This window comes from Electrona antarctica, assembly GCF_951216825.1.
Source record: "Electrona antarctica genome assembly, chromosome: 19".
Lineage (NCBI taxonomy): Eukaryota > Metazoa > Chordata > Actinopteri > Myctophiformes > Myctophidae > Electrona > Electrona antarctica.
The window spans coordinates 20,917,069-20,936,723 of record NC_136800.1 but is presented as its reverse complement, the minus strand read 5'-3'; the positions used below and the strand labels follow the sequence as shown (position 1 = coordinate 20,936,723).

At 44.0% G+C, this 19,655-nt stretch overlaps 2 protein-coding genes across 3 annotated transcripts in view; one reads left to right on the top strand and one right to left on the bottom strand.

The window, feature by feature from the left end:
* Nucleotides 1–19,655, bottom strand: part of LOC306942923 (guanine nucleotide exchange factor VAV3-like) — a gene marked incomplete at its 5' end in the record, with an annotated part of 69,842 nt that overhangs the window by 20,892 nt on the left and 29,295 nt on the right. For both annotated transcript variants that reach the window (XM_079529107.1, XM_079529108.1), the window contains 6 exons: nucleotides 434–564; nucleotides 3,465–3,504; nucleotides 4,278–4,300; nucleotides 7,433–7,524; nucleotides 7,872–7,973; nucleotides 10,212–10,321. In XM_079529107.1, the coding sequence (XP_079385233.1) occupies nucleotides 434–564; nucleotides 3,465–3,504; nucleotides 4,278–4,300; nucleotides 7,433–7,524; nucleotides 7,872–7,973; nucleotides 10,212–10,321 (498 nt within the window). The remainder of the gene's footprint in view (nucleotides 1–433; nucleotides 565–3,464; nucleotides 3,505–4,277; nucleotides 4,301–7,432; nucleotides 7,525–7,871; nucleotides 7,974–10,211; nucleotides 10,322–19,655) is intronic.
* On the top strand, nucleotides 16,726–17,340 carry LOC306943729 (DNA-directed RNA polymerase III subunit RPC7-like; the record flags this gene model as incomplete). Its single annotated transcript, XM_079530257.1, has 1 exon — nucleotides 16,726–17,340. The coding sequence occupies one exon, from the start codon at nucleotides 16,726–16,728 to the stop codon at nucleotides 17,338–17,340; it is 615 nt and encodes a 204-aa protein (XP_079386383.1).

The following is a 19,655-nucleotide window of genomic DNA, read 5'->3' as shown; positions in this document are numbered from 1 at the left end:
GACGTCCCGTCACTAGTGTGTGTGTGTGTGTGTGCGCGTGCGTGCGTTCGTTCATGCTTCGTGCATGTGTGTTTTAACCCCTTTCAACCCTTTCAACCAGGCTTCCTTATTTTAGAGATGTAATTATTGGCAAAATGTAAAAAACAAATAATTGCAAAATACTTTTTTGCGTAATAGTGTATAAATACCATTAAGGCTTTTTGTCAAACGATGAAGTAGCCTATTGACTTGAATTTCTACATATCTGCTTTTTATCAAATCAAAACATTAGTAATACAAATTCCCCCCCCCCCCCCCCCACACACACACACACACACACACACACACACACACACACACACACACACACACACACACACACACACACACACACACACACACACACACACACACACACACACACACACACACACACACACACACACAGGTATACCTGCCACCAGGAGCTGTGTAGGTCTGCATTCATCAGTTCAATGACTTCGCCTGCGTGAACGCTCAGAGGGGGTCCGCACTGGGGGCAGGGCACGCCACAGTAGTCTCTGATCACGAGCATTCTGGGTAATCCTGGCCGACGATAGGGAATACACACATTTACATTTCACACAATTTCGATAGCAGAGTGACTCACAAGTGCAACGGTATAAGTCAACTTAAATCCCTCGATAACTGAGTAGGAGCCATAAGGGTCAAAGGCATAATGTCAAGACAATGGGGTGTTGGGGATGAACTTTATAAGCTGTGAGCATTACAGTACAGTAGATCTGCTATTTTTGCTTAGTTTTGCAAGTTCGATAGATCGCAAGGTTTCGGCTATAATGATGCCTAATACCAGGTTTAAAGTGTTCAAGATGTACACTTCTACAGTATAATGGAGAACTTTCCTACAGTATTCTGATCATAAGGCTGATACTGTATAACCCAATACTCTGGCTTGTTAGAATGGTACTCTCCCTAAAGCACGTCTTCACCATGCAGTCTTCTTCCTGTGCAGTTGTACATGTCCAGTGCATCCTTAGCATTGTCACTTGCACACACACACACACACACACACACACACACACACACACACACACACACACACACACACACACACACACACACACACACACACACACTAGCGTCCCACTGTTACTAAGACTAAAAGCCGCTGCCAAATAAGCAGACACAGCCGCTTAGTCTCCCGGCGCTAGCACAGCCCCCAGCCATCCCTACCCTGGAAACCATCCCTGAGGATGCCATTAGAGTTGACAGTGACCCCAGATGACTGGAATATCGCACGTCCCGTCGTCGGTTGGAACACAATAAGCACAACTGACTCTCATAAACCCCCCTTATCGATGTTGATTTATCACAAAGGCAAAGCTCTGCGGCTCTAAGAGGTTGGTAAATAGCAATTTATTTTTTTATTTTTTTCCTGCAAGCATTTCTCCCACAGCAACTCTCATAATGAATCCGCCCACTCCAGTTCATATCCGTGCCAGTATGGGTTTTAGCGCTACGCCATGTGGTGTTAGTGAAAAGTGTCTTTTAGCACACTGGGTTACAGACATCTTTACACATCCCGCTGTCCCCTGACCCCCGCCCCCTGACCCCCGCCCCCTCCCCTACTTAGTCTATAAATATGCCTTGTGTAATAAATATTGTCTGTATTATATACATTACTGATGAATTTAGTACAAAGGACCACAATGGAAACAAGCCCCTGGGCGTTTTTGTGTTATAATATTTTGCGTTTTGGATGTTATCAGACGATTATAACCATCACCAGCCCTTATCAAGACAATGCAATGGAGCCAGTATGGACAATTCCTACACTACACTACTACTGCTTCGACGGCAGTAGTTTCACTTCCGCATTTCCTAGTCGCCTAGATACTGCCTATAGAGCACCGAAGTCTGACGTCAATAACGGTAGAAGGCGCAAATCCACGGGTTCATGTACTTTTTTTGCATTGTAATCCCCATAGGGGGATTTTAGAGATTGTCTCATATAAGAACCGTGTTTGAAAAATAAACAAATCATCCAGGCCGCTTCACTCATATGGATATGAAGAATCAACTGACTGAGAGGAAACGCTAATGTTATTATGTTACAGCTACTGAATTAGTTACATTTTCGCTAGAAACAGACTGTATCATATATGAGTGACTGACTGTCGCAAACGATACAGAGACACTGACAATAACGCAGAGACAGCTTGTTTATTTTTGGACCACAATGCTTATAGTAGACGATATTAAGATCACCCCATGTTATTCTCCATAGAGAAATTACTTCCGTGAACCAGGGGAATCGAGAGGACGAGCGAGTGACGTCAGGACTTCGGCGCTCTATAGGCCAGACTTGGGCATTACACGGCCCGGGGGCAAAATGCGGCCCTTCGGCTGTCTCTGACCGGCCCATGAAAGGTTACATGGAAATTAGAAAATAAAACGTACTTTCTAATTTTACTTTATGCGTGGACTAAACTGCATTGCTTTTATTTTGAAGCCTGTTTATTCACGTACATGCAGTCATTGACAACGTGTTACCTTCCTTGTCACCCCTCAAAAATGTAAAAAAAAAGAAAGGTGGATGCTGAATGCAGAGGTTTCAACAAACAATATGGACTAAGTATTTATTTACTGAAGTCAGAGGTAATAATAACATACTCTTACTACTAGCTTGTCAAATCAATGTCATTTACTGCTTTTTATATAGAAATAAAAGTACTATTATGAATTGAGTTCAGACTTTTGGCCCGGCCCTGAACAATATTTTCTGTTTCTCATTTCGCCTCCTTGGGAAAAATAATTGCCCACCCCTAGCCTAGGCAGTTTGTAGGAAATGTCTAATGTCCATATTGCGGCCATTGCATGGTCTTATAAGGAGCATATTGGTGATTATCGCTTGATAACATCTGAAGTGGGCGTCATTTTAGCATAACCTTTGACTACTACCTGTACTGTTATTAAGCATGTTCATAAAGTATTCAATCAATCAATCAATCAATCAATCAATCAATCAATCAACTAAACCAATCAATCAATCAATCAATCAATCAATATCACTCTCATTTTTGTAAATTCAAATACATAGGCCTACTCCATATTTATTTGATTGAATATGTATCTTGGAATTTCTTTTTCCCTCTTTGAATAGGCAAGTGCCTAGAATCACAAGCAGCATAGATGCGCATAAATTCTGAACAACTTCTCTTTAGGGGGATCATGTGGAGAAAAAGAGAAAAATAAATAAGCAGAGGAAACATTAGATCACAAGGCCAAAAGGTTGGTCACATAACTCAGAGGGATAGCTTTTATCTTTTGTCTATCCGCCACCAAATCTCACGCAGGCCTATATATGACTACAGCCCGCCCCCACAGTTATTCAGCCTCGGAGCTGAGATGAGAAGTGACCGGCTATAGAAGCAGAGTGCAAGGCCCTGAGTGGGTTTCACAAAGCGATGCGGTCATGCACTGACCTGGGTCTGCTTGCCTCTGTGTCATGGTACCCCTCTGTGGCTGGTCGGTGGGATGGAGAGAGAGAGAGAGAGAGAGAGAGAGAGAGAGAGAGAGAGAGAGAGAGAGAGAGAGAGAGAGAGAGAGAGAGAGAGAGAGAGAGAGAGAGAGAGAGAGAGAGAGAGAGAGAGAGAGAGAGAGAGAGAGAGAGAGAGAGGAGGGTGGAGGGGCATATTATGAGATAGAGTGACACAGAGGGAGAGAGAAGAAGAAGAAGAAGAAGAAGAAGAAGAAGAGAGATTTTATTTTGCATCAAGAGCCATGCCAAAGAACAATATCACTCTTAAACATTTCTTGCTCTTTTATTCCCCTATAGTCTCTGCACCAAATATATGGTGGGCCATTTTCAGGGAAATGGGGAACCAGCCCACAGGTTGTAAATCGATGTTGATCATGAACTTTTGTCCGAATTGATGGGTATTAATTGAGCACAATGGTGTTATGGACTGTAGTTACTGTATTTTCCCCTCTAAAAACACCCGAAACATGGCTGGAATTTGTTCTAAATGATCGATGGAAAAAGCTGCAATATCTGAAATAATCTAACGTGTTTTGTTTAATTAAGTTTGTTTTAATTATTATTATTATTTTTAAACAAACCAAGAATATCACAATGTCAATTGTTTCCTATAACACATGCATGCATGCTCATTGTGAACGTGTTGGACCAAGTGCTGCCTCTGAAGCATGCTGTGTTACTAATGCTAATGACAGGAGCTGTGTTGGGTAGAGAGTCAAGGCTGAGCCTCGGTGCACTGGGTGCACGGTCCTCCTACCTGTGTCCTGGTTGTGGCTGGTTCTGCAGGAGAGGAGATACATGCAGACACAGTGTGAATACGAGATCAGCCCCGTGACTATACACCCTAGCGCACGTGCACACACACACACACACACACACACACACACACACACACACACACACACACACACACACACACACACACACACACACACACACACACACACACACCCTGGCCGCACCCTCCTCATAATGGGTTGGAATGCATAAAGACCTGCAGGAGGAGCGACCCATACGGTGCTTCAGTTGAGGAGGCAGGCCTGTGTGACACTGAGCTGTCGTTAGGTGTCTAGTTAGTCAGGGAGGGCAATGTAGCTGAACTAAAGTGCCAGGCAGGAGACACAAGGCTAAGGGTTGACACAAGGTTATATGGGCAGAATTAACTACACACGTAATAGCCTGTCTTCTGGTTCGTATGTTAAGAATCTAGGGAGTACAGACGTCGGAGTGCAAGGACATAATGTACAGTAAGGTTGCATTTAACTGTATGAAGAAGGCAGTGCACGCACATGTGGCACAAACAGAAATATCAAAAAGAAGAAGAGTCTGCACACTGGTGATGCTGAAAGAGCTCCTCTGAACTTGTATTGCTCGTCAACGTTTCGATCTTATTCGATCTTCATCCATAAGTATGTCCTGAGACTGAATAAGATTGACGATACGATACGATACGATACGATACGATACGATACGATACGATACGATACGAAACGATACGATACGATACGATACGATACGGTACGGTACGGTACGGTACGGTACGATACGATACGATACGATACGATACGATACGATACGATACGGTACGGTACGATACGATACGGTACCATACGATACGATACGATACGATACGATACGATACGATACGAAACGATACGATACGGTACGGTACGGTACGGTACGGTACGATACGGTACCATACGATACGATACGATACGATACGATACGATACGATACGAAACGATACGATACGAAACGATACGATACGATACGATACGTTACGATACGATACGATACGATACGTTACGATACGATACGATACGAAACGATACGATACGATACGATACGAAACGATACGATACGATACGATACGTTACGATACGATACGATACGTTACGATACGATACGATACGATACGATACGATACGTTACGATACGATACGATACGTTACGATACGATACGAAACGAAACGATACGATACGATACGATACGATACAACTGCAATTTGTTTTGCGTCCATGACGTCACCGTTCAAGATACAGCCAAGACATACACAATACATTACAAAAGATACATTACAGGACACTAATCACAGAAGCAGACAGGAACAAGAACAATAGAACATATCCTCTTGGTTTACCGATTTTGGTTTAAAAGCAGATAAGACTGGTGTACAAAAGAGTTATTTAGCCTGTTTTTCTTATATATAAGAACTCTATATATTTCGGGACTCTAAACCGCCTCATGGAGGGCAACAGTTATATTCATCATTTAAAACATGTAAGGGGTCAGAGGAGATACTCTTCGCTAGTCTAAGCATGCTCTTGGTCTGGGCTTCTTTAAATGAATGTAACACGAACTCAACAGGCCTACCAACAATTTTAGCACAGATCTTAATTTGGCTATACAGTTTGTTCTTATATACTATAGATAGGCTGTTAAACCAGCCGAGCAAACGAGCAATAAAACTTCAGAGGGGCTTTTTCAGCATCACCAGTGTGTGCAGACACTATTCTTCTTTGTGCATTAGTGTCTTAAGATCCTTATAATATTACACAACAGGGGAATTTTTCCCCCACCCCAATGCGATTCATTTTCCTGAAATTATATTCTTTCACACTGTATTCACAAAGAACGTGAACCGCGATAAGGAGATGACATTTTTATTTGAAATTAGGTTGATTATAAGCCTATCTCACAGAATTTCCCCGCCCCCCTTAATACGCCCCCTTTCGGGGTTAGTGGTGATAGCGTGACGTCACTCCATAGACGCTTCATGTTAACACAGGTAATTTAAGAAGTCTACAACTTTTGTTTTCTCAAGGTAAGGTTTGTTCTATCTGTTCGAGCTGATTTACCATATTGTTTGCTTCATAATAATATTGGTCTGTCACATTTTTACATTAGAAAATGTACTTAGATTCTCCAGAGAAAAAAACGTGTAAATGCTCATGTTAAAGTCACCACTATTTACCGGAAGTGGGCGTGAAAAACGGGCTGTGAGATAGGCCTATTCGCATAGTTCTCATGCAAAATACATCACACACACACAAACTGAACATTACATGGCCCGGACTACATTACTGTATATGTATTGGACCTATGACAATGCTGTTTGCACTTGAGCCATTTTGCACTTTTAGGTTGTACAGATCACAGTTTTTAACATCTTTACCCATGAGACTGTAGCTGCTGTGTTGGTTTTTAAGCGCACATTGAATTTCACGCCCCTTTTACTTTGTAATTGGTATTGTTGACACATAAAGTTGAACTTTGAACTGTAGCAAGCTGGGTGAAGATAAAACTGATTCTTTTTTTTAAATCGATGTGTGGTCCAGCTCTCTATATGGGTGGGCCACGGCCCACCCAGGCCCACCCATAGCTGCGCGCCTGGTTACCGACGATTTGATTTAAGGCTCTGTTCCATTTTGTGTGCAGTGGTTCTCAAACTTTGAGGACCCCCATAACTCTGAGAGTGCACATTTGTATGTAACAACACAGACTAATAACCATGCTGCTTCCCTGTGGATCTCTGTTCATCATTGATGATGGAGGTCTGCAACTTCTAACGTGTCTGTCATGCAAGCCTTATTTTCTTCCTGCCTCTATTTTTCTGCACTTTACAAGTTTCGATTTGAAGCCAGGCATGGTTTTGAAGGCAAATTAACAATAACGGTGCATGCACTGGGTCTGACGGTTTGCGAGATTGCTGTGGAATAACACAAACACACACGTGATGAACGCACGCACACACGCACACACACACACACACACACCACACACACACACACACACACACACACACACACACACACACACACACACACACACACACACACACACACACACACACACACACACACACGTGATGAACTGTGCACCACAGGATGAAATATACAACATCTCTGTACCTGTTCTCCCGCAGACTCCCAGTCGGCCCAGGCATTCTTTGTGAGCCCCCACATCACATTTCATACACAGATATCCCTGATTGAAGATGCCCCTAACACACACAGACAACGGGAATTTTAGTTTTTAGGGTTTTTGTTTTGACTGAAACAACGCACATTGACTTACAGTAATAGTAATAGTAATAACACATATTATATATATATATTATAGTAGGGCTGTCAAAATTAAATTGACAGCCCTAATATAATATATTAAGTTAATTAATATGTCATTTATCTTTCCATTCCCACGACAATATACAGAAAAACATGGCATATTTTGGACATAGCTCGAATGGTGATTAATCATGATTAATTCATTTGTAATGTCTGATTAATCTGATTAAAATTTGTAATCGTTTGTCAGCACAAGGGTGCTGACAAAGTATAAAAGTCTCACCTGAGCAACAGGCGGCAGAAGCTACATGAAGTGATTCTCTCAAAGGTGTGCATCTTGAACTGGTGCGAGTTACTGCTGGCATTCTCTGGTTGGACATTTGAACTGAGAGCAAAAAGTAAGAAAGAACGACAGACAGACAGAGACAGACAGATGAAAGAAGTTTTCATAGCCCCGTTTTAACGGCAGAGCACAGTTACGTAATGCATGTGATCCAAACTGCCAAAGTCAAACAAAATGTGGCTGTGTGAGACGACATGTGAACCTGTGAAAGGAGGATGCCTTTGAAATAAGAATAAAAGCTAGTGACACCCCTCTCCCATGTCTGGCACACCAGTCACATGTACTTTAACTGAACGTCGCTATGATTGACTCTCTAATGAGGACCCCACTTCCCTTTCAAAGGTTACTGTACATTCGTCTGTAAATGCTAAATGGTGCCTTTATAGCACTTTTATCCAAAGCGAATTAAATAAATTGTGCATCCATTCACCCATTCACACACACATTCATACACCGCTGTGGAAACCATGCAAGGCATCGTGAGCAATTAGGGGTTCAGCCTCTTGCTCAAGGACACATCGACACTAATTCTGGGGGAGCCCGGGATCGAACTGGGAACCTCTGGTTCCCATCCGGCCGTTCTACCGGCCACTCTACCCCTGAATCACTGCCGCGTCTTAATGGGGTCCGCTCTTCTAGCGCAACCAGAACCAGAACCACGTATCTGCAACAAGTATGTCCTTCATGAATGGAAATGGAGAGAGGCCATTACTGGTAATCAGCGGTCTCAATCGAGAGTCACATATACTGTAGGCCTATCCCCCCACCCACTCCTCCCCCAGAAAAGAGCAAAAGAGACATTTGTCGGATCAATCCAAGAATGCAGAGGCAGCAATGTATAGGCTACACACACACACCTCAATATCAAAACAATATGAAAAAGATGATGTCTCACAGGGCCAACCTCCCAGCGACACAAAGTAATGAAAAAAACTGTACCACCCAAAAGCCTCTGATTTGAAAACCAAGTGAGACATCAAATTGAAACAACAGACAGAGAATGCTTTGTAGTCTATTCGCGGATGAATGACTTTTGTTTTCCGTTTGTGTGTGTGTGTGGTGTGTGTAAATGGTAAATGGTGCATTTATATAGCGCCTTTATCCAACGCGCTTTACATACCCACCCATTCACACACACATTCATACACCGATTGCGGCGGAAGCCATGCAAGGTACCAACCAGCACATCGGGAGCAATTTGGGGTTCAGTGTCTTGCCCAAGGACACTTCGACATGTAGACAGGAGGAGCCGGGATTCGAACCGCCGACCCATGGATCATTGGACGACCTGCTCTACCTCCTGAGCCACAGCCAGTGTGTGTGTGTGTGTGTGTGTGTGTGTGTGTGCGCACGTGCGCGTGCAGTGCGAGCAATTACTTGTATGATGTGGGACATGCAGAGGATATGTCACTCACAACGCAACACGCTGTGAGCTCAACTAAGTATAATTTACTGGAGTTGGGGCGAGTTGGGGTGTGAAGCATGGAGTTGGGGCGAGTTGGGGCGTGCAGCATGGAGTTAGGGCGAGTTGGGGCGAGTTGTGGCGTGAAGCATGGATTTCTACACAGAAGGCAAAAGGAATTCAAAAGGCAATTCATTAATTTCCCATAGTAAAAAGCTGCATTCATGGTCTGCAGAAGGTTCATGGTCTGCATTCATGGTCTGCAGAAGGAACCTTTTACAGACAGGTAAAAGGTAGCCTGGCGCAGCCACACTAAACCCGCCCCTATTGCATATGCGCAACGTGAGGCTAGGTAAAAGGGCAGGGGCTGAAGCCCCCTTTGATGTCTATGTGTGCACATTTCTGCTTCTATGACTATACTTGTGCAAGCTCTCAATGTGCAAAGCTCTCAATGCGTCGCAGTGCAACGCCTTATGATCTTGTAGATGTAGATCATCTACTTTCGGCTTTAAAATGCAAACTGGCATTCATAAAATCACTATCGCTAAATGTCCTCATAAGTATAGTAATATGAATGTGTGTGTGTGTGTGTGTGTGTGTGTGTGTGTGTGCGCGTGCGTGCGTGCGTGCGTGCGTGCGTGCGTGCGTCTGTGCGTGCGTGCGCCAACTCACAGCATGAGTGCTACAGTTGAGAGCTCATCAAACACTGCACATCAAAGTCAATATCTCTCACAGCACAACCACATACACACGAAAGCTTCCACACTCAACACAAATAGGAATCCTACCACGAGGAGTCACATGAGAAAAACACAAAAATACACAAACAACACTGAGTGAAGGTCAGTGGATGGATGCTCTGTGCTGTGTGGACTCACATGGCCATCTCAAACTGGTCCAGCCATTTCTTCTTCAGCTCCTGCGTCTTGAAAAAGAGCTCGAACCCGGACTGCCCCTGGCGATGTGTCAGGTTGAACCCGTAGCACCACTGTGGAAGAATGCAATGAAACTCAGCACACCACACATTTTTTACCCATTGTCAGCTTTCTGATTGGTCCCTGACTGACTAGCAGGCTGGTTTTGCCTTGTTCTGCACTGGTTCCGCCTTGTGGTTGTTTATGTTGAATTTGCTAAAGTATTTAAAAACATAATGCCCAGTCAGTATACTGCACCACGTTTAAAATAATTAAAAGAATAATAACATAATTTAATACACTGAATATCAAAACAAAGCAACTGAAAAACCATGTTATTGTGTTATGGAGAGAAAGGATTTTTGCCCAACCAAGAAACAGCAACCAATGAGTCCAAAGAGGGGCACAACCACTTGACAAAGAGTATTCAGAGTCAGAATCGACTTTATTGTCACATCACAGGTTTTCAGGTGTAGGCATATGGGATATACCGGTATAGCACCAATTACACAATTGCACCCCTACTATTGATGGAGTTTAATGTTTGATGTGTAATGTTTAATGTTTTGTTTTTTGCATACATTAAATGGTGAGGAGAAGAGCTGTAAAGAAACTGGACTTCTGAAATTAAATTGTTTCAGAGCTCCATAGACTTACTTTATTTATTTGGCAAAAAACGCAATGTTTCGACCGCTAGGTCTTCATCATGCATTCCCAATTTGCGATGTTCCTGATCTGCGTTGTTCAGAGTAGGCCGGCATGTACTCTGATTCTCATGGCATCCACATTTGTTGATACCAAGTCGCTATGGTTTCCGACATTGCTAATCAGAGTACGTAGTGGCCAATCTGATCGAGTCATGTAAGATTTACCCAGAACTCCATACTTGGGCATTGCTGACTCATAGTGACATAAGTGATGATGCAAGCATGAACGCCGGTCAAGCCTAGAACCGGAAGGCACTGCATGTTTCAGTTCAGTTTGACCAGCTGACCGTCAAGAGCATCCAGTCCATCACACCACTACAAGGAGCATCCAGCCTCTATCGATCCATAACATATTCTTCTATAATCAGCTTGGCTCCAGCCTGAGTGAAAAAGTGTCTCCAAAGAGCAGAATTGAAAGAGTCCAATGTACTGCAGTGGTATAGATTTACAGCATAAGATTTGATCATGTGTGACATGTGCTGGACGGTGCACCTAGAAGGTTGGCCTGTGATGTGGAGACGCTGGAATGCTGCTGTGGCAGTGGGCCACAGAGTGTACAGCTTCGGAGGGTACGCCAACACCGGCGATAACAGGGATCACTTTTACGTGCACATCTTCAACACGGTGTCTTTGCGCTGGGCAACCTTGCCTTATGTGACAACCCAAGAAGAAAAATGTCTCCTTCAGATTCCCTCCAACCCCATATGCCACACGGCTGTGCTGATAGAAGATATCGTCTACATCTGGGGGGGACTAGTGGACTTTTCAATAAGGAAGCTTGCCCATATAGTGCTAGGCGGCGTGTCTACGGGAGAGCCTGCAACGTTCTTTATGCGTTTGACATCAAAACCCACAAATGGTTCAAGCCCACAACCTCTGGCGCTGTTCCGGAAGGCCGCGCAGGCCACTCTGCCTGTGTGTTGAGGAAGGATGACAGACATGTACTGTATGTCTATGGAGGATATGAGCAGCCTCGTACATGCACTAATGACATCTACACGTTGGACACCACCACAATGGTCTGGACTTTTATTGATGCCAGAGGAACTCCAGCACTTGCTTCAGCATTTCACTGTGCCACCATCATTGGGACAAAGATGTTTGTTTTTGGAGGCAGCATTGGGGCCTGGGGGTGGACGGACTACAACAACAATATCAGAGTGTTTGACACAGAGACCAACTTCTGGCTAAGCACGCCTTCTGCACAACGTATTCTAGACGACCACCTGTCACCTGTTTATTCAGCCTTTGCCTACAATGGAGAGATGTACATATTTGGCAGCGGCAGGTCACAGTCCTTCAATACTTTGTGGAGTTTCAATCCAGAAACCTTTTCTTGGAAGAAGGTAGAGCCCAAGGGGAACCGCCCACTTAAGTGGAATATTCCGATGTCCTGTTGCAAGGTGGGGGATTATGTCGTTTTATTTAGAGGACAAACAAGAACCAAACCCAGTGTCCAGTATATCTTAGACTTGAGTCCTAGTCTGAAGACATTGTGCAAGCTAGCAGTTACTCAATGCAATCTGGAGCTGTCGGGACTGCCACACGACATCAGGTGGGAACTGGAGGCCATGACTCCTTCAGACAACAACATCCCTCCAACAAAGAAGATGAAAGCAACAGTGCATTAGAATATTTATTAATGGATTGAGATGACTTGACTGGACTGGACTATGACGGACTAACAGTTTTATGCCATGAAGTTGCCCCATCAGTGTTTTTTCGTTGTCTTTTGTGTTCTCTCTTGATACTGTTATATGTTGTGCTGCACTAAACGGAATTTTGTTGTATGTCTTATTGGGGGCCAATAAGGGCTTGTGTGGGGGGGGGCAAATAAGGGCTTGTGTGGGGGGCAAATAAGGGCTTATGTGGGGGGGCAAATAAGGGCGTATGTGGGGGGCCAATAAGGGCTTGTGTGAGGGGCCAATAAGGGCTTGTGTGGGGGGAAAATAAGGGCTTGTGTGGGGGGGCAATAAGGGCTTATGTGGGGGCCAATAAGGGCTTATGTGTGGGGGGCAAATAAGGGCTTGTGTGGGGGGGGGGGCAATAAGGGCTTATGTGGGGGGCCAATAAGGGCTGTGTGGGGGGGCAATAAGGGCTTGTGTGGGGGGCCAATAAGTGCCATAGTTTCAGACTAATGAGAACATATTGCTTATTTTACTGTTCAATGACATGAAATGGCGCAAGGGAAGGACTCCACAAAAAGACCACGCCCAAAAATCGGCGCGTGCTGCGCGCGCCCACACATGTGCCCTTTTCTGGAGTTTGAGCCCCTGCCCCCCCAGTTCTCTCTGCACGGCCCTGCACAAAGCCACACGTTGGAGCGGTTAGCATCACAAAAAAATATGAAAAAGAGCTAAATAATAACTACATTGGAACACAGGTTCCTTTGTTCCATTTCCGGATTTATTTATTTTTGTTTTTCTATTTCCGGTATTGGTTTAGATTTCCAGGTGGACAGTGAGGATATCTACCAACACAGGAGTTCTCCTGCTGGGTAATGATTGGCTTGCACTCACATGGTCCTGAGTGTTTGAGAGCCCTGCTCGCCATTAAATCATTGATGACTGAGGGCGGTGCTCTTGGTGCACACACAGTCTGAAGTTTCATTTAGTACAGCATGATATATGGCCATAAGCAGCCTTGAAGGACCCAGTGCATTCATCACCTGACATTAGCATCCCCCTTAGCATCTCTGTCTGTTGGTGTGTGTGTGTGTGTGTGCGTGCGTGCGTGCGTGCGTGCGTGCGTGCGTGCGTGCGTGTGCACGGCTGTACGCGCGTGTATATGTTTGTGTGCACGTGATTGCGTGCGTGTGTTGGACATAAGTACTGTAGAATCACCATCCTACTTCTGCAGTGTGCATGCGCGCGCGTGCGTGCGTGCGTGCGTGTGTGTGTGTGTGTGTGTGTGTGTGTGTGCGCGATGGTGTGTTTTCAGTGGTCGTGCATTAGTGTTCACCTATCTGTATCCACTTGCAGGTCCGTGCATAAATGCGGGCTCCCTTGCGAGTGTGTTTTCATCAGTGTGTGTGCGTGCATGCGTGCATGCGTGCGTGCGTGCGTGCGTGCGTGCGTGCACATACTGTGTAATCTGTCTCTCGTGCATATGCAGATATGATCTATTGAGTTACAGTAATTGGCTAGGCTGGAGATAACGGAGAATGATGTCAGAGCCAAACATGGCCATCGCATTAGAACACTGTTTTTGTTCCATTAAAACGTCAAGATATGATTGTTGTATCAGACATTATGTCAGTGACCTAGTCTATAGGCATGACATGCACGCATGCACGCAGTCACACACACACAGTCACACACACACACACACACACACACACACACACACACACACACACACACACACACACACACACACACACACACACACACACACACACACACACACACACACACACACACACACACACACACACCAGTTTCCAATACTTTAACTTCTACTCCACTATACATCTTAGAGGCAAATACTGTACTTTTTACTCCACTACATGTATGAGAAAACGTTAGTTACTATAGTTACTTTGTAGATTTTGACATACATCTTTAGACCTTTGCAGTATTGATACCTTAACTTACTAAGTACAAATGTGAGTACTTTTTCCACCACTGCGCACGCACGCACGCACGCACTCACGCACGCACGCACACACGCACACACTCTCACACACACACACACACACACACACACACACACACACACACACACACACACACACACACACACACACACACACACACACACACACACACACACACACACACACAGCAAATCACATCACACGCGATGACAGGGGCACACAGACAGAAAGACACGTGCTCCAACATAAACATGTCACCATACATGCAGCAAACACAATGCACAATATGCTCACAAAAGAGAAGAAAGCACCAGAGAGCGAGCGAGCGGTCCCTCCCTGGCAAGCTGTCAGTCTTACATTAGCAATCAGCATTGGAGTGAGAAGGCACCATCTGTGACTATACATCAACAAGGCATCAACAAGTCCACTGCAGCACCACCACGCTGTCTGGCAAAATGCACCCGTAGGGCAAAGACAAGCTTTGTTGTTTAAAAATCCACATAGCGAAGGAAAAGTGCAGCCTATAGCTGGGGTTTTATAATCAACTTTGCCGGTTTCCCCATGAGAATAAAGGAGAGCATGACCCTGCCACAGACGCATACATGAAACAGTATGAATCAGACTGCCTCATTTGTTTCAGTAAGAAAATATATATATTATTTAAAAATGTGTGAGAAAGCCTGTGTTATTCTTTTTGTTTCTTTTGGCTGAATCGCAAGGTCAGCCATACAATATTTTGCAAAAGACATGGTCTGAGTGACAGTAAGTTCATTGGTCGGCTCGGCCGGTTGGCCTAACAACAAACCACTCTAGGCAATCACAACACAATCGTCCTTTCAGGCTATGGGATGTAGCTTATCCTAATAATAACCAACCTTTTCGTATCAGTTTTCAAAATCGTTCCTACAGTCAATGCCAGACTATAATGTAATCAATGTAATCAAAACCAATCTGATTCATTAGAGGATTACTCACTGATATGTTGTGGTGCTTGCGAATTCAGTATAGTTTAACACACCCAGGCAAGCTCAATATAAATAAATAATAAATAATACTAAAATGTCGTGGAAACTTTCTAAATTAGATACTTAAAGTTGTCACCCTCTACTTTCAGGGGATGTGTATCTTAATCCCACGCCAGTTGCTGAAGACGTAGATCAACAGCGCAGCGTCACAAACAATCCTGGCTTGGCTGACGTCCAACATACACCATGAGGGTATGAGTTTGCTGATATGAAAAGAAAATTGCTCACCAATGAAGATATCAGCTTAGGTGAGTTATCAGCTGACTCAATAAGTGCAACACTGCACTCAGTAAGCCGGTCAAGCGCTGTGCCACTCCATATGTACAGTTTTATATGTAATGTTATATGATGTAGGCTATACGCCTAAAGGCGCGACCTGCCACGGTACAAACGGGACGAACCGAGGCGAATATACAGTATATATTCAGGTCTGAACGCATCTTAAAGGCGAGATCAGATCAACATATTGTTGCTGTCGGGAGGAAACCTAGCTCCATTTATGAGGTTCTTGATTTTTGGGCTTAATATTGATGACATCCCTGATGATGTCACGTGATGTCACTAGGGTAACCGACCAACCAACTGACTGACTGAATGAATGACTGACGGGAAATGCACGATTTCCTAGTAATTGCGACCTGCAGTCGCAATAAAAAAATCACACCTGTGTGAACTGAGTGGTGTAAGGTCTTATATAGACTGATCAGCTGTGGTCTGACGTAATGTCTGACGTAATAAAATCACACCCGTGTGAACTGGGTGGCCATAGCAACCATGCTCATTTTTTGATACGAACAGACAGACAGACAAACTAACAAAGCCAGTTGTAGGAGTGGTTTACACCACTCAAAAATATATATACAGCATATTCAATTCATTTCAAATTGAGCTTTATTTATTTCCCTGTCTCTCTCATTGATCAAGCTCTGGTATGCCTATACAGCACCGATTTGCAAACTGTGATGTCAGCCATGTCCACATATGGACATAACTGTTGCCTAACAACACTGATTTGCACTGACAGCATGTCCCCGTCCATATCACCAGTAGATCAGCCACAGTGATGTGATCATAGTTCTATTATAGATTATCGATTACCATCGTTCATAGCTGAGTCAAGGTGTTTTGTTTAATTCAGGATCGGCAGCATGGCTGGACGAGGTGGCAGAGCCAACACATCCATCAACCTGCAGGAGGCCTTGGGCATCGGTAGAGGAGAAGTACCTCCAAGCGCCATGGAGCCTCCGTCCCGGTTCCCTCCCCTGACAGCCCAGCCGGTCCCGTTACACACAGGGCTGGATGTGGGGTACATGTTGGACCTGAAGCAGGAGCTGAGAGCTGCCTGCAAGAACCTCCCCTTCTACATCAAAGTAGCCGCACCAAGGACAGACGCGGAGAAGTATTCTGACAGACACCGGCCCGACGAGCCCAGAGACAGCACCGTGGAATGGAGGCCAGACTGGAGCCGGTTGCCCAAGGAGCTCCGCATCAAAGTGAGAACCTCTCTGGGAAAAGCTCTGGTAGGTCCACCTCGAGTCAAAGCGCTTAAGAAATCCATCGTGGCAAACGAGGAGGAGGTTCTTTCCCAACTGGAGAAGAAAGAAGAGATGGAAAACTCTGCAGATGAGGATAATGAGGAGCAGGCAGAGGAGGAGGATCTAGAAGCCAAAGAGGAGCTGGAGGAGGAGACGGACTATATCATGTCATACTTTGACAATGGAGAGGACTCTGCAGCAGACAGTATGGATGAAGCCACCTACTAGAACCTCTAGAACCCTCCTCATGTCCTACACAGCAGTGTTCTCTGCTTTTATTTTTCAATGTTCAAAAGTATTGCTAAATCTGCAAATGCCCATATAAGGAGTAACCTGATGTCATAGCAGTGAAGTATTAGACTGTCCTAGACACAATATTTGAGCATGCCATCGGAACCCCATACATGGTCATAAAAGAGACATCACTCACCCACAACGGGTACAGTGCGTATTGTATAACTGTGTGGGGCATGAATTTCCAACTTGCTTCGTTCCCGAACTTGTTGTTCCCAAGTATGTACTGGAATCTCTGTGTGCGTGCCTGCGTGTCAGCACGTGTCAGTATGTCTCGCGCATTTCTCGAGAAGCGTCAGATCGATCGGCTTCAAACTTGCCGCGTATCGCTGACGTGACATATCACAGGTTATTTTCAGATACCTTGTTTTCTTATTTGCAAACGATATAATTATATTGACGTGAAAGAGCATATTGAAAGAGCACAATATGAGTTTCTGCAATGCTGCAGAAAACCCTGCTCTTCTATTGAGACGGTTAGACCGTGTCAAAGGTCATGTCTCACCTAGACACAGACATGATGGTCAAGATTCAATTTATACCCTAAGCAAACAGGCAGGCTTTATTAGCCCAATGGTAAACATTTCAGCACTCAAAGCTGAAAGCAAACAAAAAGGTAGGAGCGCACACCAAAAGTAGGGAGGTGCTGACCACGGCAGACAAACTTTAAAATAGAAAGGAGAGGTCGCACAGCTCGTAGTCACGATACCAAAAATACATTTTATTGGGTTACCAACGATTCGACAAACACATTGCCTTCTTCAGGGTATGTACATTTCAGCACTAGCATAAATCCGGGGTAGAGGTACTCTTCTTGAGAGGTCTCTCAAGAAGAGTGGAACATGGGAGGAATGTATTGACTTCACTGAGAAATAATGTTGTCCTGTCATATATTATGATATATCATATTACGTAGATGCATCCCACACTTTATGGGGTATCCTGCAGAGTTATATTCCTATGTTTGAATGCTGGATTGCTGTTATGCTGCCTATAATGCATTTTAATGTTAGCATATAGTTTTACTCATTTTGTCTGTGCATAATGTGTTATGTATGCTCTTTTATGTTTCTTCATCCATCAACCTGCCCAGGGACTTCAGATTAAAAGCCGGGTTACATCTGGCACATTCACATGGTGCATCTATGTTCTCTCATGTTTATCAATGTGCATGGTTGGTCGCTTTTTAAAGTTAAATAAACCTTAAATCAGAAAAATACAACAAATTAAAATGTGCAAATTCAAAGAAAAACATAATTCATTTGAATTAAGTCATTCAAAATAAAATTGTAATCAGAATCCTGCCAGGTTCTGTCTTTTTTGTATTATTTTATTTTGTAGTGAATAAAACCTGCAGGGAAAACGTCAGGAAAAGATCAGGAAAGCTAGAAGAGTTGGAATGGCACATCTGTAGCGAGTTTCGTGCCCACAGAATTGTTCAGTTTGGATGAACTCGCACAGCCTCTGTCCCATCCCAGTAAAATATAAGCCTTCCAGCATTTCAAACACGGTCCGGCCATATACTAGATTTTGACCAAGTCTTATTTCATATGGTCTCAATCCCCATAGGGAGTGATTGTAATTTTCTTCAGCCACCCCACAGGTCAACAATAGACAGTGATCCTGGCTGTTCCCAGACACCCACTGGAGAGGGATAGAGGAAGGGACATGTCTGCTCTGTGGTCTACATGTGCTATAGGCTAGCTAGGGCCTTCAAGGGTTCTCATTTTAGTTTGCGGGCACTTTAATCTCATACCATGTGCTGATACTCTTTGTTTGCACCTTAAGTCATTAAGACCTGAGGCAATTCTAAAGAGGTCGTCTAAATCCTACCAGTTTTCTGAAAAACGTATGTTGCTATATTTTCATGTCAAGGACCCCCTAAATTATATATGTATCTATACCACCAATATCTCAATATATTCTGTTCCAGGGACCCTCAAATATTTGAGTTAAAAATGTTCACTTCAAAATAAATCTATTCAAAATCAAATTTATATTCAAAGATTCGCACAAATATTCATGATTTTGAATAGCCAAAGTATGAAACAATGGTTGAAGTGGTTACACAGATGCTTTTGTGCATGGTTTGAATGGCTTAATGCCAAATACCTTGCACATACCTCCTGCTATGTTCATTCACCTTATGTCTAACCTCATGTACATGCTGTACCAGCTGGATATGCCATGTGTAAATATGTAGATATCTTTTGTTTGATAATTATTTTCCTCCTTGCTCTCCCTGTCAC